The 23,150-nt window shown below is 38.1% G+C and overlaps 1 protein-coding gene across 2 annotated transcripts; it reads left to right on the top strand.

The window, feature by feature from the left end:
• The first annotated feature begins 1,121 nt into the window (after positions 1-1,121).
• MED17 (mediator complex subunit 17) lies at positions 1,122-21,151 on the top strand. Of its 2 annotated transcripts, XM_054577709.1 has the most exons (12): positions 1,122-1,546; positions 4,561-4,727; positions 6,516-6,735; positions 8,464-8,600; positions 8,920-9,004; positions 9,353-9,505; positions 10,439-10,569; positions 11,626-11,810; positions 14,522-14,659; positions 17,290-17,407; positions 19,339-19,498; positions 20,585-21,151. In XM_054577709.1, the coding sequence occupies exons 1-12, from the start codon at positions 1,297-1,299 to the stop codon at positions 20,794-20,796; spliced, it is 1,956 nt and encodes a 651-aa protein (XP_054433684.1). In that variant the 5' UTR covers positions 1,122-1,296; the 3' UTR covers positions 20,797-21,151. The 2 variants fall into 2 exon arrangements, with proteins under 2 accessions (XP_054433684.1, XP_054433685.1); XM_054577710.1 differs by lacking the exon at positions 19,339-19,498.
• The last annotated feature ends 1,999 nt before the right edge of the window (positions 21,152-23,150 follow it).

The raw sequence follows: 23,150 nt of genomic DNA on the forward strand, positions 1-23,150 counted from the left end.
ACACCAGCCAGGGCTGGAAAGCAGTTCTAAAAAAACTTAGATATCATGGTTAGAACAAAACTTGGAAAGATTCCTAAGTTGTAAACATAATTCCTTATATTAAGTAGAGTTTTGTAATAGAAAATAATTCATCTTCCCTGGTGGAACTATTACTAATGAAATACTTTTTGGGGGACTCAGAGACTGAAGTTATACCAGTGCTATACCTTTTTTTCTTTTTTCCTTAATTGATTTAGAGAGACGCAGAGGAAGGAGGGCAAGGGAGAAGGGGTGGGAGGGGAGAGAGGGAAGAGATGGACGGGGGAAGGAGGGGAAAGGGAGAGAGAGAGATCAATTTGTTGTTTCAGCCATTCTTGCTATTCATTGGTTGACTCCCGCATGTGCCCTATGGGATCAACCCACAATCCTGTCTTACCCAGCACGATGCTGGAACCAACTGCCTTGCCAGGGCCACTGCTTCTTAATCTTTTATATATTACTTATTCTCAGTTACCCAGGCATAAAATAAATATGTATTAAACGCATATTACATGCCAGTGTCTTGTAAGCTTGCTGGAGAGAGTCGCCATCATAGAATTTACAACTAACGGGAAAGAGAATAAACTAATTTCGAAGTATAATTTTAACTAGTAATAAGCACAATTAATTGTTTTCCTCAAACTGCGACCTATTTTATAACTCTTCAGACATGTTGTTGCTACTCTAGGTGTAACCCGTCAAAGCTCAGCATTCCCAGAGGGGCTCTTATTGCTAAGATCCAGAGACCCATTCATTCCTTTTTTCCTACCTCTTTTAGGCCTTCTTCAGCTTCCCTTCCTCCACGACTTTAAAACAAGTAACACTTAAAAGGCAGGTGGACTCCGGGGACCAGCTTCTCTACACTTCCGGCTTGGGGATACCCCCAGCCCCGAGGGATCTTCCCCGGCCCCAGAAGGGTCTTCCCCCTCCCCGCCCCCACGCACACACCTCCCGCTGCACTCTATGCCTCCAACAGCCAGATGTTTTTCCCGACGCTGCTCCTGGATTCACCGGAAGTTCTAGTCCGGAAGGCCCGAGCGCCGGCGCTCTGTCAATTTCGTTCCCGGAGACCTGGAGCGGAGGGGGTCCGGCAGTGCATTCTGGGAAAATTGTTGGGCCTGCAGCTTTGTTTCCGGCCTAGGGTCTGCGTATGCTTTGCTCAAGGCCCGCAGAGGCATCGCGGTTCCCAGGTTTCCGGCTCCTCGCGGAGGCGCTTCTGCTTCCTATCTCGGTTTTTCGCCTGCGGGGGTGTTTCCCTCGCTTGCTCGCGCCGCCGGAATGTCTGGGGTGCGCGCCGTGCGGATCAGCATCGAGTCGGCCTGCGAGAAGCAGGTCCAGGAGGTGGGCCTAGATGGCACTGAGACGTACCTGCAGCCTCTTTCCATGTCCCAGAACCTGGCGCGTCTGGCCCAGCGCATCGACTTCAGCCAGGGTTCGGGCTCCGAGGAGGAGGAGGCAGCGGGGGCCGAGGGCGATGCGCAGGACTGGGCGGGCGCTGGGTCCAGCGCGGACCAGGACGACGAGGAAGGTAAGGCCCGTGTCTGCTGCTCGAGTCTCCCGGGCGGGTCCGGGAGTCCCGGTACCTTCCCGAGAAATGTCAGTCTACGTCTGCTGTGCGAGGTGAGATGCTCTGTGTCTTTTTTGAAAGTACCACGTCTGTATGAAAGTCACACCCCCGCAGAGGAGTAATTATGTTCTCTCTCTCAAATAGCTGGACAACTTAGGGCAGTGCTTGACTCAATATTCGTATCTTTCTGCAGGTTTTCTTGAGCTGGAGGGTTTGAGACACTGTTACTGGTGAAGTGTTTAAATATGTTTTTAATAGAGCTTTTGTCACTTGGCACACTGGTTAAGGGCTCTATAGTTCACGTCTCGGCTCTGCCACTTTTTAGCTGTGTGAGCTTGAGCGAGTTACTTTGTTTCCCTGTGCAATGTGAATGTTGATAGTAACACCTACTGAAAGAAAAAGTCTATTGATTGGAGTATGAGATACGGTTTAAGAGGTAGGGAGGGGCCAAATCGTGTAGAGCCAGTAGGTCGGTATAAGCATTTGGCGTTAATTATAAGGACAAATTGAAAGCTTTTGAAGAATTTTAAGAAGACAGATGTTTAAAAAAAATTACTCCGGATGCTAGGTAGTAAATGGAAAGCAAAACCAGAAGGAGGGAGGCTGGATAGAGAATTGTAGAAAAAGTTGGAGTGGTTTTGGGGTTCTTACTATTGTCAAGGGTAAACAATATTCACAACTCTTGATTTAGTTAGGGCAACAGACACTGTATAAATGGAAATTTTAGGATGGAATTTCAAGCCAGTGATCTTAACACAATTGGGAGTCTACTTGGAAATCGAAGGTACCACCTCATACCTTACACAAAAATTATTTCCACAAGGATTGAAATGCAAATGAAAAGAATAAAACAAAATATTTGAAGGAAGTTACAATCATATAACTTTGGGAGTAGGAGAAACCTTAAGCAAGATAGGAAATACAAGTTGTAAAGGAAAAGATAGATATATTAATTACATAAAATTTTAAAATAATAATGGAGAAAGAGGCTATAAACAAACTAAAAAGATAAGTGACAGGCTGGGAAAAATATTTGCAACATATATGACACACAAGTGGTTGATATCCCTCATATTCATCCTGCAAAGACAAAGACAACTTCCTGGAAAAATAGGCCAAAAATATAAACAATCAACTCACAGAGAAAAGTCTTCAGATCTCACTAGTAGGGAGAGGCAAACTAAACATCATTAAGATACTATTTTCATGCATAAGATTAGCAGAAATTTAAAAGATTGTTAATATCCAGCCTTTCTGGGAGATAATTTGGCAATTCAGCATGTGTCAAAATGTTTACATGTGCATCTCTCTTTTTTTTTTTAAAGATTTTACTTATGTATTTTTAGAGAGAGGGGAAGGGAGGGGGAGAGAAGCATCTATGGGTTGCTTCTCCCACACCCCAAACCGGGAAGCTGGCTGGCAACCCAGGCTTGTGTCCCAAGCAGCAATTGAACCTTTCGGTCCTGGGGACAATGCCCAACCCACTGAGCTACACCAGGGGTTAAATGTGCATCTCTTTTGACTCGATAATACTATGGCAAAAATTTAACCTACAGAAAATGTTATACATGTACACAAATGTGTATTCCAGATGTTTACTGCTACTAGCATTGTTGGAAACAATTTACTTGTCCAATAAATAGGAATGGTTAAACTTACTGTATAACCATACTTAAGAATATCATACTGTGTTAAAAGAACGAAGTAGATCTATCTGTGCTGATGTGGAAGTATCTTAAAAACATATAAAGTGGTGCCCTGACCAGTGCGGCTCAGTAGGTTGGGCTTAGTACCACAGAGCAAAAGGTTGCTGGTTCGACCCCCAGTCAGAGCACATGCCTGGGTTGCGAGTGTGGGTTCAGTCCCTCTAACGAATCAATGTTTCTGTCTCATATCAATGTTTCTCTCCCTCTTTTTCTCCCTCCCGCCCTGTCTTTTTAAAAAATAAATAAATAAAATCTTTTAAAAAGAAAAAAAGAGTAGCCAAAAAGAAATTTATTTCTGGCCTCTGTGCCAGGGAAAGAGATGCCTCCCCTAAGCTATATAGAATATGTCTAAAAACTAGAATAGAAGAGAATAGAATAAAATAGAAAATCAAGTAATAGAAATATGGGAGTATATGTATGTAAATGTGTAAAAAAATATGTAGACCAGCTACACCGTAACTGTTAATAGTGATTACCTTTCAGGATAGGAGAGATTTTTAGGGGAGTTGTGGGGGGAACACTTCACCTTTTACACTGTAACCCTCTATTGTTTCAACCCTATACAGGAAGCATATGTTCATGGAATTGAATTTTTAAAAAAAATTTTTTTAAAAGATTAAGAAATTGGAAGATGTGTTAATAGTGTTTAACATCTGAATGCTACCATTATAGGTCATTTTTATTTTTGTACCTTTCTATATTTTGAAAGTTGTCTATGATTACTTATTCACATTTTTTTTTAAAGATTTTATTTATATTTTTAAAAGTATTTATTTTTAGAGAGGGGAAGGGAGAGGGGAAAACATCAATGTGTGGTTGCATTTAGCGCGCCACCTACTGGGGACCTGGCATGCAACCCAGGCATGTGCCTTACACTGGTAATCTAACCCTTTGGTTCACAGTTGGGTGCTCAATCCACTGAGCCACACCAGCCAGGGCTACTTATTCACATTTTAAAAGCTGGAAGAAAAAAAGTTATTAAAAAGGTCTACATAAATTTAAAAAGATATTTGAATGCCTACCTATTGTGTTGTAATGTTAGATTTGACCAATGGAAATTAGGTATCGTATTTGTTTTACCATTGGAGGAATGCTAACCTAAATGTTAACATTAAGATTCAGAAAAGGGTGGAGGGCATAGGGATAAAGAGGATACAATTTTGAAATAAAATGTATAATTCTTTTAGTACTTTAAAACCTCTGATTGAGCTGTCTTCTATCCATTTTAACTAATATTTGTGTCTTTTTTTCTCTCTCTCTGTTGTTTAGGGTTGGTAAAATTTCAACCTTCTCTTTGGCCTTGGGACTCAGTGAGGAACAATTTGAGAAGTGCCCTGACAGAGATGTGTGTTCTCTATGATGTTCTCAGTATTGTTAGGGATAAGAAATTTATGACCCTTGATCCTGTTTCTCAGGATGGACTTCCTCCAAAACAGGTATGTGGGCTTTTAGTGATTAATGGTACCATTTTGTTAAGTCCCAGGAGCATTTTTTAGACTTTGTGCTTATTGTTCCCTTTTCCTTTCATGTAAAATTAAGTCAGGCTGAAGATTTAAAGGCTAACTGGTTCAAAACAAAAGCATAAAACTGTATCCTCTTTATCTGTTATTTCATTAATATACCTGTGACCCTCAGAAGAGGTACGTTTCATACAATATTTTGTATGTTATTAATGAAACTTACAGTAATACTTTTTAAGTTTTCCAAATCTTAACAGATTCTTATAACCTTCATCCTTGGTCTATAATATAACAAAAATGTGATGATAAAATGTCTTTGGAGTCAAATAGACCTGGGTTCAAATCCTGCCTCTGCCCTCACTAGCCCTGTAACCTTGAATGCGTTATTTTCTCTAAGTATCAGTTTTCCCCTCTAATCCCCTCCCCTCCTTTTTAGGGCCTGGTTAGAAAAATTAGAAAGCTGGAATTGTGGAGGATATTGAAAGCAAGGTAAATTTACTGAGATATGATGAAGAGTATATTCAAGTTTTGAACATTAGTAGATGAAAGGGAGGTGGCAAAAGGGTGGTGAATTGGTGAATGAAGAGTCTGAAATCACAGAGGCCAGCTGAGAAGGTTATTAAGGAAAACAAGCATCAGACCATAACCAAGTTAGTGGCATGGAAAGGAAGTAATGGTTGTAAGAGCCCATTTATAAATAAAATTAAGTGAATATAATTACTCATGTGGTAATAGTCTCAGAAACATTGCTCTGATAGACCTCTTCTGGTAGAGATCATTAAGTCTGCTTCCTTCATTTTACAGAGAGAAAACTAAGGCCAAGAGAGATCAGGGATGTGCTCAGACTGCAGTAAAGGCAGTGGTTAGAGAGCCCAGCTGAGACCTCCAGCACCTCACTCATAGCCCACTGCCTTTTCCACCTCTGAGCTTTTCCCACAACGGAGCCTCCAGGAGTTTCTTGAGCTCTTCAAGAACAGAATTAGGTTCCCTAACATGATCAAAAGATTATTGTGACATTGTTATGAAACTTCATGACTTTGACCCTTACATAGTCAGAAAACCTATTTGGAATTATTTCCAATGAATGTGATATACAAATTGGTGGTGACTGTGGATATTTCTGTATGTATATACAACACATAGATTTTGATTTCTCATTAGTTTTCCAAAAATTAGCATTCACTGAAGTACATTTAATATTAACGTGGCATGGTTTCAGTGCTAATTTGAAAGTCTCTGAGGTGGCTTGTTGCAATATAAGATAATTTTACAGCTATACTCAGTGAAGTCATTCATTTATTCATTAAATCAGATATGAGCCAGGCATTGTTCTAGGGTCTGGAATATAGTGATTTCTGGCATCATATAGGTTACCTTCAAGTAGAGATTATACACCTTAATCAGAATTTAATGAGGGCCACAAAAGAGTGTACGTGTGGGTGGGGAGGGGGAGGTGTCCACAGGGAGGAGAGGAATGGTAGTACCCAGAGGGGAGGGGACCTAACCCGGGCTGGGCGGAGGTGATGCAGTGGTCATCTCTGACTGGCCGTCCACTGTGGTGTTTTGGCTTAATGGAAGTCTTTATCTGAGTTGACCAAAGAACTAGGTTCAGGTTATTTAAAAAAAAAAAATTACCCTATTTTGTGTACTTTCCCCTCTTTAATTTCAAAATCTCCTCTTGGGTAGGTATGCTGTTACTGAAAAAATGTGTAATTTTTCAGTCATTTAAAATACAGAACTACACTGTTGGCTTGTTTTTGATAGAATCCTCAGACGTTGCAGTTGATATCTAAAAAGAAGTCACTTGCCGGAGCAGCACAGATCCTCTTGAAGGGGGCAGAAAGACTGACTAAGTCAGTTACGGAAAATCAAGAAAATAAGCTGCAAAGAGACTTCAACTCTGAGCTTTTGAGATTAAGGCAACACTGGAAACTTAGAAAAGTTGGAGACAAAATTCTTGGAGATCTCAGCTACAGAAGTGCAGGTATAGGTTATTGTTAAAAACTGCTTTTAAACTATAGTTTGTCAAAAAAACTATACAGAGTTGATTGTAATGTTACATATTCTATAATATATTGTTTCTCAGTTACATCTTGAAGTTTTAACTTTTTTTCTTTGTCCTTTTCTTTGGTTTGTTTTTTGAAGTTTTAATCTGTACACATAAACCTGAAGAAGCTCAAATTACTCTTATTGTCTTATATAAATATATATAAGTAGTTTATATTCATTTTGAAAACCTTTGCGATACACTTAAAGTTCAGAGGTAGGGTTTATGTGCTAACACACGCTGAACCGTGATTGACATTTTTGTCAGAAAGGCGGTGGGACTGGACTCTGCAGTTAGAGGCTTATCGGTAACCCTTAAAACCTGGGCATAAATGGAGAAAAGAAGCATTCCTATTATTTCTTATTCTTTTTTTCTTCCTTCAGTGTGCTAAACTGTTTTTCACATCCTGGTTGAAGGGAGAGGGTGGTGAAAACACTTTGTCTACTTTCTACATTTTTCCTGTTAACTCAGGCTGCAATGAATATATTGAATACTTTGTTGGAATATACCAAAGTTTGGTGATCTTTAATTCACATCTTTTGGTACACATTTCTTTGTTGTTGAGCTATAAAAGCAGGTTTCTTGAGGTATTTATGGTAATGTCTTTAAGCTGGTGTAGTCTATTCAGAGGGACTATACAATAAAAGTTTATAAGATTCACAGCTTAATGAGGTAGAGGCTTTGAATGCCAAGGGTAAAGCAAGGAGCCCTGGCTGTGATTGTTGAGATAATAATAGTAGATGAATATTTCTAAAGGATTCATTTGCCAAAGCAAGTCATCATTATTCTAAAATTAAAGGAAGGTAGATTGAGGTGGTTAAGTCAAACAGTGGGGGACATGTGCCTCAGCATTGATGTGAATTGGAAAATTTCGAATTCTAAAGGCAAAAATCCTTTTACAGAGTTGAATTCAAGATGACCAAGACATTTTTACATTTTGTTAGGCTGTCTGTAGAAGCTGTACTTTCTGGCTCTAGACATTTTAAGTTCTTTCCAACAAATAATTCCGTGCAAGTACTTTACCTAATTTCTCTCTGTGGAACAGTCACCCATGATTATAAAAGGATTTGATCATATTTGTTTCTAATTACAAGAAGATCTTGACCATCTTCCCCTGTTAAAAAACAGCAATTACTTTTAACCATCCACTCCTCACATAATTCAGCAGCCAAAACAACTTACCAAAATTTTTGCACTGAACAAAAAGATATATGACAATCTAGGAACTGCTTGGAGAAAGTGTATGCACTATCCTTTAGTCCTTCTCTTGCTAGATTCAGAACACTTCAGCTGCAACCTTATTGTAGAGGCTGTGCTTCAGAAGTACTTAAATCTCCAAGATTTAAATCTGAGGAAGTATTTTATACAAGTGCATTTTATCAAAACTCCATTGGAATAAAACAATTTAGATGGTCCATGAGGTTCATCTTATAGTGATAGCATTAGACTAAGAAGTGTTGTTTTTTAAAGTAAATAAAAAACTCTTTTCTCCTGCTTCCTTTCTTCCCTTTGCTCACCACCCCTTCCTTTCCCCTGAAACACATGTTTTGGTGGGACCCTAATTTATGATTCAGTGATGTGGATGTGCAATGTTGTTATATACTTAATAATGTATGTTAAATGTGTAAACTGCTTTTTATTTTCCTATTTTTAATACCCTACTAGGATCTCTCTTTCCCCATCATGGCACATTTGAAGTAATAAAGAATACAGATATTGATCTGGATAAGAAGATTCCTGAAGATTACTGTCCCCTTGATGTTCAGATTCCTAGTGATTTAGAGGGGTCTGCATACATCAAGGTATTTGCTGGAATATTTTTCTTCCTTTTTTTGTTTAAAGATTTTATTTATTTACTTTTCGAGAGAGGGGAAGGGAGGGAGAGGAAAAGGAGAGAAACATCAGTGTGCAAGAGCGACATTCATTGGTTGCCTCTCTCACACCCTCAACCCAGCCATGTGCCCTGACTGGGATCAAACCAGCAACCTTTCAGTTTGTTGGTCGGCATTCAATCTACTGAGCCACACCAGCCAGTACTAGAATATTTTTCAAGTAATTTCTTATTAATAGCCCGGAAGCTAATTTGCTAACATCTGTGTGTGTGTATTTATTATCACATAGGTTTCCATTCAAAAACAGGCTCCAGACATAGGTGATCTTGGCACAGTTAACCTCTTCAAACGACCTTTGCCCAAATCCAAACCAGGTATAGTTATGTTCTGTCCTCTAACTTTTAGTCTTAACTGAGCTTACATGTACAAATAAACTAAAGATAAATATAGATAGAAAAACATAAGTATTTTGGAGTAAGAGCAATTAGAAATGTGCTATATATAATTTGTTAATTAACCATTAGAATAGTTATGCAATCCTTTTTAAAAAATTGAACTTATTTACCAGTTTTCTTTGTGTAAAAGAGGTAATAATTTTCATATTTTGGAAAGGATATGCTATGTAAAATGTTTTTTGAACTTGTGTATATTCAGATCACCATTTAAGCTAGTTAATGCATAATATACTTAGGTAATTTATATATGTATCTTCTGTGTTTCAGGTTCCCCACATTGGCAGACGAAATTAGAAGCAGCACAAAATGTGCTCTTATGTAAAGAAATTTTTGCACAGCTCTCTCGGGAAGCTGTTCAAATTAAATCACAGATCCCTCACATTGTGGTGAAAAACCAGATTATCTCTCAACCCTTTCCAAGTAAGAGCAGCCAGCCCTTTTGAGATTTATAAATGGGACTTTGTGGTTTGTGGCACAGGACAAAGGCATAGCTAGTTGGGTCTGTCAAAGGAATAGTAGGAGCTGAGAGGCAGTGAGCTACCTGTAACGGCAGCTGGGAAAGCATGCAGCACAAACTGCATTGCTAAGTCTGTGTCCTACATAGTGGAACTCCAGATTTTAAACAGTATGTGTTCAAATTTGCACTAGCAAGGCCATTTTTGAACAACATTTGCTCTGAGGTGTCTATGCTAACACCGTTTGTGGAAGATTTTTCAAGGATTCCTGCCTTGTCTAAATGAATTGTCTATTAGAAAATGCTTAATTTATTAAGCACTCATACTTGTAAATTTTTGGAAATTAGATTCTAATATTTTTAAGAAGCAGCTGGATGTCCCCCGGATATCAATTTGTAGTTAGCTGTGTACTTGTTTTTTACATAAATTCTGAGCAGTTATGTTCTTAGATCTTGTCAAGGGAATGAGTTTTAGGAATGAAAATTTTCATCTTGGTCCTCATGGGAGTAGAGAAAAGTATCTATCTCTTAGTTTGTGAGACCTAAAACCAGATACCAACTCAGGTTATTTTTTTTAAGGTTTTTTTTTTTTTTTTTTTTTTTAATTTAAAGGAAAGATGAAACAAGTTAATTAATATATAGCTTTTGTTCACCTGTCTTTAGCCACAACTCAAGGTCAGTAAGTTGACAGAAATTGAATTGTTAAAATACATGATAGTTTATTGCATTTATGAATAGTCACTTGTTTAGATGTAGAAATGTTAATCATGAAGTCTTGTCTTCAGGTTTAGAATGCATCTTTTGAGAATGGGCTGTGAATATACTTTATAAAGACAGTTGTGCTTTTTCATACTTGAAGTTATTCATATCTATTATTTATATCTTCTTTTTATAAATAGGCTTACAATTATCTATTTCTTTGTGCCATTCCTCAAATGATAAGAAATCTCAAAGATCTGCTACTGAGAAGCAAAGTCCAGAGGATCACCTTTATGTCCTAGAGCATAATTTGCATCTGCTGATTAGAGAGGTAATGAAATAAATATTCTTGTTTGAACTGTGGTAAGCACATCCAGTTGTACTGTGAATGTGCGCAAGCTCCCCCCTCTGCCGATTCCTCATTCTTCTCATAACAATGAGTTTCACTGTAAGTGATATGCAAGATGTTTGCTGTGTGCTTGGGGAATACAGAGATGATCAGAATACAGTCTCTGTTCCCTAGCTTAGTTTCTAGTGGTAGAAAAAAACCACGAGTTTTATAAAGAGGTATAAGAAATTCATGCTAAAAGGTGCACAGGGAAGAGTGGTTCTGATTGGGCGATCAAGGAAAATGTCTTGCCAGAGCCTGTAAACAGGATAGTTCTGAATTTTGGGACATAATCTATTTACAGGTCATCTACAACTGTGTTTCCAGAGTGCTGGTTCATAGTTTAGGATAATTTCAAAATAACCCACTAAGAAGTACATACTCCAGCCTTCCCTGCCTCCTCCCCAAATCTGGTTCGGTTGTTTGCAATGGTGTAAGAATCAGTATCTTTTCAAAGTCCTCAAGGAGTTCTGTTAGGCAGCTAGGTTTGGGAACCTCTGGTCTAGGGAATAGTGGAATAACTATTGATTGCATGTATCCTATCATTGAGACTTATTGAAGAATATTTGGTTTTGTACTTTAAAACTTCTAAAATAAAAATGTCAGGCTCAGTGGGTTGGACATCGTCCCACAAATCAGAAGGTCCCCAGTTTGATTCGCAGGCAGGGCACATGCCTAGGTTGTGGGCCAGGTCCCTGATTGGGGACACGTTAGAGACACATTGACATTTCTCTCCGTTTCTTTCTCCCTCCCTGACCTCTCTAAAAATAAATAAATAAAATCTTTTAAAAAAATGACAGTTTGAGAGGGGCAATTCTCTTTACAAATTCACATAATTTCATGGCCTGCTAGGTTTTAGCATTTATCTGTGTACGAAAACTGCCTCTATATGTGGTGCAGATCCATTGCTTTCATGTTTCCAAAATGTGAGCTGTTCATTGTGTGTGTAGTATTTAATATGTTGGTGTTCGTTGTTTACAACAACTGTTCTTGGTCCAGTTTCATAAACAGACCTTGAGTTCCATCACGATGCCTCATCCAGCAAGTGCACCTTTTGGCCACAAGAGAATGAGACTTTCTGGTCCTCAAGCTTTTGATAAAAATGAAATTAATTCATTACAGTCCAGTGAAGGACTTCTGGAAAAAATAATTAAACAAGCAAAGCATATTTTTCTGAGGAGTAGGTAAGGATGAACAAAGTTACAGAGGTTTGTGTGTGTGTTTTTTTGAAACTGCCGCTTTTGTTCCCTTTATTAGTTACCTCACATGTGTTATTTGGGCATGCTTTAACCTTTTTTGCCAGGGAAAGGAAGGTGGCTGCAGTGTAAGAGTTTATAATCGTAAATTGTCCCGTCAAGTTTGGGGAAGACTCAGGTCCATGGGCTGTGTAACTTAATACATTATTTCTAACATGGCAATAGTATTTTTAAAGACAACTGACTAGGATTGTGCCTTTGAACATCATACACTCTTCAGTATCTATGAGATACTTATTCCTGAACTGATTTAAATATTTTTTTGAAGGTCTTTTTATTTTTTGGTTGTTGCACATCTTAGGACTTGAGAAAGCACTTTTCCACATTCTGGCTTTGTTTAATTCTTACACTCTGAGGTAGATAGTGTTAACCCATTATTTTTTTTTTTAATAAGGAAATTGAGGCTTAGAGAAATTGTGTGACTTGCTCAAGGTTACACAGCTAAAAAAGTAGCAAAGTCAGGATTTATGCCCAGCTCTATGCAAATCCAAAGCTCATTTTCTTTTCTTCTATACCAACGAACTTGGCACGGTTGGACCTAGATACATCATTTTCAAATGCTGAAGGGTGCTCTTCTAGTTTGTTATTGGTACTTAGTGAAAAGGTCTACTTTTACTCCATTCATAATTGTCTAGACAGTGTTCCAAATTTTGAGTGTGGGCACACTATTGTTCTAGGGATGATATTTTATTACTTTTGATTATCGGTTTATTCCTGTTAATACAATCATGGTTTTATTAGCATGTTAGTTTGTAGTCTTATAGTGGAAACTTAGGTTGTTCCATTTTTAGTAAATAAATTAGGAAGACATGTTAGAGAAGACAGCATGATGCAGTGAAAAGAGTAAGGGATCTGGGGTAACAGATGTGTTTAAGCCAGGGTTCTACCACTTGCTAAGTAACTTTGGGCAAGTTAACTAATATCTATGGCCCTCGGTCTACTCCTCTGGGAGTATAGGAGCCTAGTCTTAGGATCATATTAAATAGTGTGTACCGAAGTTCATTACAAACAATAAAATATTCTATGGTAGGTTACTATTATTTTACATTTGTATATTTCAATTATAAAACCTGTTAATGAGATTATATTGTTAGTCCTGCAAATTTCTGATTGGCCAAAAAGTTAAATGTTCCCTGAAATAAATAAAGGGCATGGAAATAGCTATCTTTAGAATCATTATACATTTCACAGTAGTAGCTATGGTCTTGGAAGCAACAAAGCTTAAAAAATATTCCCTTTTCCCCCTAAGTATAGAAATAATCTTCCAATAAATGAACCCCATCTGTATAATACCAGACACAGCAAGGTCTCTTAATATGTCATACATTTTAATTTACAGGATGGGACAAAAGTAGGTTTACAGTTTATATGGAAAATAATAATAATAAATAATAACAAGAATAAAGTCTGTGTTTTGTGTTCTCACGACTGTAAACCTACATTTGCCCACCCTGTATGTGTTTCAGGACTTGCGTATTTTTTTAAAAAATCAAATCTGGGATCATAACATTTTGTACCTTGCCTTCAAAGGTATTTTAATATATCCCATTTTGTTAATATTTCATGATTTCTTTTACTATTTCTCAGTTGCTAGATATTTTTTATTTCCGGTTTGTTGTTATACGTAATGCTGAGATGAATGCTCTCAATTAGATATTGGCTTACTGTAGGAATTTTTGAAGCACTGACAAGGGAACAATTCAGAGAAAAGGAAGAGAAAGTTAAGAATGCAAGTGGAAGAAACCAGCAACAGAGCAGAAGCAGTAAAAGAGCAAATCCCAAGCCGAAAACCCCTTGTCCTTAGTGGCCATTCTCATTTGCTCCTTGCTGCCTTCTTCTCTTTCCAATCAAGTGCTAGAAGCAGAGGACCTTTAGGAGTTTAGTTAACTTCCATGCTTTATGCTTTGGTTCTAGGCATTGGCTGTTGGTTAGTGTGTGTAAGGTATAAAGGAAAGATTACTGATTCCAGTTTTTGTACCCTGGCTCACAGGTCTGTAACCTTGGGCAAATGACTCAACATTGCTATTCTGCTTTTTTCTCTTCTGAAAAATGGAGCTAATAATAGCACCTACTTAACAGGGTTGTTAGTTAAGTTATATAATTCATGAAGGCAGTTATTACAGTATTTGGTACATAATTAGCATTCGATGATCTTAGTTCTCATTCTTATATTTACCTTTCCCAGAATATAAGGTTTTAGTTGCACAAAATGTCTTTTTAGCTTCTTTAGAAAATATTTCCACTACTGTGTGGGTGTGTCCCAAGTCATTTATTTCCAGGGATCAAGTATTACTATTTATGAGTATGATATTCTTTTTTAGAGCTGAGGTTAGTATCCTAGAAGTATCCTCCTCGTTGTGTTCTGAGATGATTTCATGGGTGGGAGAAAACAAATGGAGTTAAAGGAAGTCAGCCTGTGCACGAGCGTGTACTGGAAGGTGCAGCTGAGAGCCAGCACTTGAGCCGCGCAGAGGAGGGCCTCACGACAGCTGACCTTGCTTGAAAATCTACTTTGTAAATAGTGGTATTTTTAAAAAGTAGGCATCTGGTTTTCAAATCTCCATCAAATTGATGTGATTTATAATCTTACTATTTTAAATGGTAGCTTTTAAAACATGTTTTCTTCTTTTCTTTAAAAGAACTGCTGCAACCATTGACAGCTTAGCAAGTCGCATTGAGGATCCTCAGATACAGGCTCATTGGTCAAATATTAATGATGTTTATGAATCTAGCGTGAAAGTTTTAATCACGTCACAAGGTTATGAACAAATATGCAAGTAAGTGTCAAAAATTAAGTTATTCACTTAATATGTTAAGTTACTTTTTATGTATTGATGTTTGCTGAGTGATTACATCAAGATTTGGGGTTTTATTTGCTAGGGTGGCATAATATTCCAGTAAATTATATCAACTGTAGAGTGTGCGTAGGAGTGTGAGAAGTAAGAATGTCTAAAATAGCCTGTTAGGTAAGCCTCACATATTTGGGCCGTGGTAACAAATGAATCTAAGCATGGAGCAGAAAATTGCCAAATTTCATGAGTGCTAACTAGTCACAGTGATTTCTCCAGCAAGCCGAGCACTCCTTGAAAAAGGCACCACCCTAAGCAGTAGGGGACAGAAATACATTTATAATGCTTTTTTTTGACATGAAGGTTTCAATGTACTGATTTTTAAAAATAAGAAAATAGTAGATGAGCATGATTTAAAAGATCAAATGTGGAAGATAAAAGAGTACACAGTGGAAAGGAAATCAGTCTCGAAACTTCTAGGAAAAGACAGGGGAGTGAAGTTGGGTCATGGTTTTCTCGCCTTAAACCTGAAGAAATAATGAACAAATTTGGGGCTGGGGTGGGAGAATAGGTGTTAAATACAAATGAAACAAGTTTGGCGTGCATTTTTAACTGTTATGTGATGGGGTCATTGGCTTTCATTATATTATACTCTACTTTTGTTTGTTTTTTAAATTTTCCATAATAAAAAGTTGAGAGAATGTGATCACAAAGGAGAGGAAAAGAGAAAATTATCAGCATTGAATTGTTCACATCTAGAACTAAGACCAAACAGCTGTGGGATTATGGACACAGGACCCATTGTGAACACCTGTAAGAAAGTGATAATGCAGCCTTGACAGAATCCAGAGGGTGAGGAAGTAGAGGGAAGTAGTAAAATGCTCTTTTTCTCATCTTTTATAGGTGGGATCATCTTATGCGAATTTGAAAGTAATTCTCATTCTTAGAACTCCTGAGAAGCAAGCACTTAGAACAGTTTCTTATGCATCCTCTAGGAAAGTCTATGCATTTACACACGTATCGTATCCTACCTGCACCCTGCGACTTTAACACAATATTGTGTGCTCTTTGAAAACCGAGATATAATTTGCACAACATAAAACTCAGTATATTAGAGTATACACTGTTTTAAAGTATGTTGTCTAACTATCATCGCTGTCTAATTCCAGAACATTTCCATCACTCCAATAGCAATCGTTATTAATTAATGTTTCTTTACTTGGTAGTGTAATATTGGTGATATTTCTTATCATTATAGAGCCACTTCATCCTTTTTCATAGCTTTCTTTTGTTCCAGTGTATGTACTGAGACTTTTTCAACCTTCTGTTGATGAACATTGTAGGTAGATGCCAGCAAGATAATTTGTAAGTGCAAGTATATCTAGGATAAAGTCCTACAAGTGTAATTGCTGGGTCAAAAGATGAGGCACTTAAGATTTTGATTTTAATTGCTTTTCAAAGTGGTTGCCATGAGTATGCTACCAATAGTGATGAGAACTCCTCTTCCCTTTTTTTGTTTTAAAAAGAAATTAAAAATTTTGGTTACATTTGTAAGTCTTTTAAACCTTTTGAATTTTATGGGGTTTTTTGAAAGAAATATGGTAAACTTTAATTAATAAGAATTACAATTTTATGTAGATAATTGCCAAAGTATTATATTTCTAAATATTTACTGTAAAATAAAGTTAGAAAACAGAGGCACTGTCAAATGTGGAAATATAACGCTACTTTTTTCTGCATTTGTTCACTTAGATTATTTGACTTGGGGAAATTTGGGTTTCCTGTGTGTATGATAATGCTAAAAATTTGTACATTGGTTGAGAAAGGTGTCGTGATCTGCATATTATTCATTGGCTATTTTATGAGTTTTGTTGTTGGACCTAAGTCAAGGTAATAGTGTCCATAATCTGACTTGCTGATTATTTCAGGAGAGGGCAAAGGGTTAACAAAACCTTTTTCCTTTCTGTGTCAGAATTTGACCTTTGGTTAATTCTCTAGTCTAGTCCCCTAGTGACCTGATAAGGAAAGATGCCATCTATGTTACTAGGCAACACTTCTTACGGCAAAAACAATTTCAAATTAATAAAAATGGATCTGGACTGAGAGGAATTATAAATAGGTGAAGGGATGCCCCCGGGGCGTCCATGGATGGGGTGACTTCTAAAACTCGGCCATGTCTCTTGTGAGGACCCTGGAAACCTTGCCTTTGGAGTTGTTCCAAAAGAGTGTGGCTCTTTTCGGGTGCGAGTTTCCGAGTCAGGGCAGGTGCTCCGTGTACACTGTGTGGACCGCATCTTACTTAGCAAAGCGAGCTGCCAGTGTGCTGACAGCTGCCCGTCTTGCTGCAAGGGCTACAACCAAAGAGGAGCAGCTGATGCTGGCTGCTGGCGACCTGTGGCTCCTCTCGGTCCTTCTGGGTGGACTGGTGTTCAGTGTGGCCTCTGGTACTCCAGTGTGACTCTGATGTTTAGTTGATTTTGACAAAACCCTCTACCCTGTGGGAGCTGGTGTAGGTTATCAAAAGCATCTGGTTCTTCTTTCACATTAAGGTTTAATATTTGTGGCATTTATGAGGTAATTTGGAACATTTCTGATTTTTATTTTGTGTGTCTACACAGGTCCATTCAGCTGCAGTTGAATATTGGGGTTGAGCAGATCCGAGTTGTACACAGAGATGGTAGAGTAATTACACTGTCTCATCAGGAGCAGGAGCTGCAGGATTTCCTTCTGTCCCAGGTACTAGTTGCAAACTACAAGTCTTTTCTTTTTTTTAAGATTGTATTTATTTATTTTTAGAGAGGGGAAGGGAGGGAAAAAGAGAGGGAGAGAAACATCAATGTGTGGTTGTCTCTCGTGCACCCTCCACCAGGGACCTGGCACACAACCCAGGCACGTGCCCTGACTGGGAATCGAACTGGCAACCCTTTGGTTCGCAGGCTGGTGCTCAATCCACTGAGCCACACTAGCCAGGGCCAGACTACAGGTCTTGAGCCCCTTCCTCTCATAACCATTTAAAAAACAAAGTGAGTAACAAGTAAGGTACAATGATTATAAAAAGAAAACCATTTTGTCTGCTATCTTATTTCTAGAGCATATCTTATAATCTATTATTTAGTTGAAAGTGTTGATAAACTGTTCTAGATTTCTTTCCACTTAGTTTGCATGTAAGATAAAGATCAGTTCTAAACTATCAAATTGTTTTCCTCACGTTTGCTAAGGCTTACAGCCATTCCAGGACCCCACGATAGTGAAGAAGTGTTAACCCCAGAAAACCAGAGAAAGCAAAATCAGGTCAAAACTATAGTGATCATTACCCGTAATAGTAAATGGAATATTTTAACCAGAAGCCATGTGAAAGAGTTCCCCATATTAAGGGGCAGCCTGGAAAGTGCTGGTTCTAGTCCTGCCTCTACTATGAACTTTCTCTGTGACAGTGGGCACATTTCTAGACTTTTCTTTTAACAAATATAAAGTAAGAGTATTTTTCTTAGTCATGGAGTTGTGATGATCCAGTGAAATATCAACTTACAGGAGAAAGGGTAGGTTTTGAGATGCTAAAATGAGATACTATGTTGTCACATAAAATTCCAAAAAATACACTGTTCATCCGCAAAGCAGTAATATTTTACACTGAGTTGCTTCTTTGATGACAAGTAAATAAAATGCATTTGTGAAGTATAGCAGCTCTTGGTTGATTACATCTAAAATGGCTTTGGCCAACTTAAGCGTGAACACACAGACATGTGTTGGAAAGCTACTCGGTAGATCCCAGAATCAATGGAAAGTCTAGAGAAGAAGGATTGCAAATGGATGGTGAGACCCACAGCCAGGGCAATGCCACTGTTGCCATCCTGACACTGCTTCCTTCTCCAATGGTGGCAGAATGTACTCTAAAATTGACCCTGTGTCTCAGTCAGGATCTTAACAGGCAACATATGACATACCTAGGAGGGTCTATTTATGAAGCATCTATTTGCAAAAGTGGGGGCATAGGAGAACAAACCATCAGGGAAAATGCGGTAATCTGCTGCTAATAGTAATCATGTGGCCCGGCCAACAGGGCCAGAAAGGACAAGGAGGGACAGGCAATAGGAACCCTAAAGGGAACAGCCATGTAGGACAGACCACCTTGAGAAGACCAGCATCCTTTTTTCACTGGATACAACAAGCCTAAACAACCTCACAGGGAAGGTTCCGGGAGAATAAATACCATGACTGTACTCTCTTCCTTGCCATCCGGCCGGCTCCCATTATCTGAACCCAACCTGAAACCAGAGGACATAGAAAGCTGTTACTGTAACAGTACAGGTCAGGCTTCCAGGGCAGAGTAGGGCAGAGAGGGGATTTGAAGGGCGAATGGGAGATACTCAGCATGCCCTGCTACCTTGAATGTTACTCCACATTTAGTGATCCAGATAGGAATCTCCAGTTGCTCATGTGCCTGTACTCAAGCTGCCAGTAGATGGGGGAAGCAAGTATTGGCTATTCTGCAGTGGAAGGTAGGGCCCTGCTCCCTCCCCCCCGTTGTCATACATGACTCCTCATACATGAGAGAGGGTTCCTGTGCTAGACAGCGAAAAAGTTCCCACCAGAAGTTCATAATCATAATGCCAGGTCACTGCAAAGTAAATACCCTTGCTGATTGTCAAATCCTTCTTCATCCGCAGATGTCACAGCATCAGGTGCATGCGGTTCAGCAGCTAGCCAAGGTTATGGGCTGGCAGGTGCTGAGCTTCAGTAATCATGTGGGACTGGGGCCCATAGAGAGCATTGGCAATGCCTCCGCTATCACAGTGGCCTCCCCGAGTGGTGACTATGCTATTTCAGGTACTTTTATTTCTTTGAATGAGAAGAGACCTTTGGCAGTTTGGCCTTAAATTAGCTTTAATAGGTCCATGTACTAAGAGTAATTTATTGTGGCACTAAGTGAGTTCATGTAGTAGCTGTGCTGAACATTTATCTGATCATTGCTGTTATTCAGAGCAACAGATTATTACTTTTCTTTCTAGTCGTTATAAAAAAATTTGTGCTTGCAACACATTTTCCTAGGAGAGGATCTGAAGTTGCCATTAACATTGTTAGGCCTGCAGTTCAAAACCTTTAATGGATAAGAGCTTTTTAAAAATGTTCCGCTTAAAATTTTTTCAAAAAATGTACAGCTGCAGATTTGGGAAGAATGATATCGGATCTGAAAGATGATAAAGGGATGGATAAAAGAGAAAGAGTTGTTTTATTAAGCACCTACTATGAGGCAGGCACTTGAATAGGCACTTACATATATTATCTAGTTGAAAAGTTGATTTGGAGTGCTTATGGTTTTGAAGCAATCTTTTCTAATACTTGCTCTAAATATGTGGAAGAATGGGGAAGAATGGGAAATTGTTTCCAGAGGATTGCAGCTTGTGAATCTGCAATCTTGGTATTGCTAGATTTTTATTAAGAGTTGCAAAATACACTATTCTTTCCTGAGTAATAAAGCCTCATTAAAACCTCAATTTCTTAAATCAGAATAATCTTTCTTTTATCCCTCCCTGTCCTGATTCTGAACATTTGAGTTTCATTATATATTAGGTATATATCAACCAACTCATTGAATGATTGGATTATTAAAGTTTTAGAAAAAAATCAATTGGTGACTATCTCAAAATATATAGGACATTTGACTTTCATAAGCCAAAATTTATCTTGCTACATTTTTATAGTACAAGTAGTAATTCATATTTATATAGCCTACTATATATAAGTTAGTAAATTATTTTTATCATATTGAAACTGAAAAGCACTTTTAAGCAAAACTTTCAAGTTGGTAATAGACAAGGTTTTTGTAATCGTGGTAGAATGAAGTGGGGCGATCTCCCCTTGTTTTCTATTCTGGAAAAAATAGTGTGTTGATATCTTGGTTATGCTCCACAGTTCGCAACGGCCCAGAAAGTGGGAGCAAGATTATGGTTCAGTTTCCTCGAAACCAGTGTAAAGACCTTCCAAAAAGTGATGTTTTACAAGATAGCAAATGGAATTATCTTCGTGGACCATTCAAAGAAGTTCAGTGGAATAAAATGGAAGGTCGAAACTTCGTTTATAAAATGGAACTGCTTATGTCTGCACTTAGCCCTTGTCTACTCTGATTTTTTTCCCAGAAGTTTCCAGAAACTTTGACTTGAAGTATTGACAGATCAAATATTAAGTAAAAGGAAGAACAATCTTCCAAAGGACTGTTTTTAAAAAAATATTAACTAGAAACATTTACTTAGCATTTTGGAACCTTCACTTTATAAGTGACAAGTGCTTTCCAGAAATTTATGTACAGTTATAGGGTGTACAATATGGGGAAGTGTAAAATAATACTTTTTTATGCAGTTAACTTGAAATGTCACTAACTTATGGGTTTGAATTTGCTTTTTTAAATATTCCTTTGATGTTGATATCAAATAAAACATACGGTTAAAAATTCCAGATACTTTCTGAACTCATTAAAAGCCTAAATGAAATGTCTTTAATTGACTTGTCTCAGAATACAATTTGTTAAAAGAAAGGTGGCTTAAGAATATTTGAACACTTAGGACGCAGCTTTCACACAGGAGTTCATTGAACGCTTTCCCGGTAAGTGTAACAAAGTACATGCCAATCAAAGGAGCCTCTCCTTCCTTCCCTACCAAAGTTATTCAAATGTCCTCTTGTCTCCTAAAGTACCTCCTCCTCCAGTTGCCTTCTTTATGCATGTGTGAGTCTAACTTCAATAGGTACTTTGAGAACGTTCTTGGCACCAACTAAAGAAGGCAGATTGTATCTTTAGGGCTTCCTGGGATCCCTTTTGGGACTGTCTCCCATTTGAATGACCTCACTTCGCTGGGACAGGCATGCTCCTGCCACGCCCTGCCTCTGGGATTCTCCAGCCTTCCCCTAGTGCCCTTGGATTGCTTCTTTCAGTTAAAGTCTTGTCCTGTCTTATGCTATCAGCTCTCTGCTTTTTCAAAGGAGAAGAGTACTAATGGATTAACAGATTACATTTTGCAAATACCATTTGGCATTCTTGGAAATAGTGCTTCAAACCTATAATGCCCGAGATACTTCCCTGAAGAAGAGATTTAGGCTTATGGGCCTTTTGGTACCATGCTATAAATAATATATAGGTAGTGGTTTCTTTATAATATTCTAAATAATATATAGGTAAGGCTTTATAATATTCTAAATAATATATAGGTAAGGCTTTCAATTTTTAAAAGATATCCTTTTAATTTATAACATTACTGTAAAGTTACTTCTCAAAGTTTTTTGTATTTGTCCACTTTTTTTCTTTTAAAAGAAAAATCAAGCTCATAAGCCATAAAATACCATAACACCTTCATGTTTTTGCTTTTCCCCCCTTTCTCATCAAGGTACTTCATCTTTCTGTCCATGGAAATTGAAATAATTGGTATGAATCTGCAATTATTTTTTAAAAACTCTTTAGTGCTTCATAATTATGGTGGCCCATGAAAGTTGCCTTTGCTAATTTTAATAAGATCTTCTGTGCAGTTCTGTTTACAGGAGGAAGCTTATGTGATTATGAGAAGCTCATACTGTAGTACAGTGAATCTCAATTTTTACCAAAGAACTAGCTTTTTAAAAACGATGTACATCTATACCATGGAATACTATACGACTGTTAAAAAGAAGGAACTCTTTTCCCATTGCAATAGTATGGATGGACCTGGAGAGTATTATGCTAAGTGAAATAAGCCAGCCAAAGAAAGACAAGTACCATATGCTCTCATTCATATGTGAAATCTAAGAAACAAACTGACAAAATAAAACAAGAGACATGGATACCTGGAACAGACTGACAGATCTCAGAAGAGAAAGGGTGAGGGGGACTGGAAGAGATTAGCTAAAGAACATGTATGTATAGCCCATGGACACAGACAACAATGTGGTGAAGGCTGAGGTGGGGGCTGGGCTGGGTGGAGGGGAGCAAAAGGGGGGAAACGGGAGATATCTATAATAGTGTCAACAACAAAAAACATCCATTGCAAAATGAATTACCAGAAAAACTTTAAAAAGATACAAAAGCTTCCCTTTTATTATAAAAGGCATAAAATGGCTATAAAGTGTAGCCATTCTGTACTTCAAAATTTCTGAATGCCTTATTTTCTGTTTCCATGATTATCTTGCCATGAACCAGCAACAAGACCACACTTTGAGTGGAACTCATGAGAATACATGCACAGACCATTATTACCACCTGTTCTTTTAAGCTTCATCTGAGTGTAGTAACTGAAGACCAACATGACCTTCATATGCCTCCCTTTCTCTGATATTTGAAGTTACTATTTAGATAATAGCCATTACCCACCTGAAATAGTGGAAATTAAAGCAAATGTGTGTGTGTGAGCGGGGTGGGGGGTGGGGAGATAACAGCTCAGTTACTGTGTCAGCAACTCTTGTAACTTGTGTTTATGTTTTCCAGCTTAATGTTTCAACCTGAATTACCTGGAGTAGG

Source organism: Pteronotus mesoamericanus, unplaced genomic scaffold (genome assembly GCF_021234165.1).
Source record: "Pteronotus mesoamericanus isolate MK-2021 breed Mesoamerican mustached bat unplaced genomic scaffold, CSHL_Meso_final contig_457, whole genome shotgun sequence".
NCBI classification, from domain to species: Eukaryota; Metazoa; Chordata; class Mammalia; order Chiroptera; family Mormoopidae; genus Pteronotus; species Pteronotus mesoamericanus.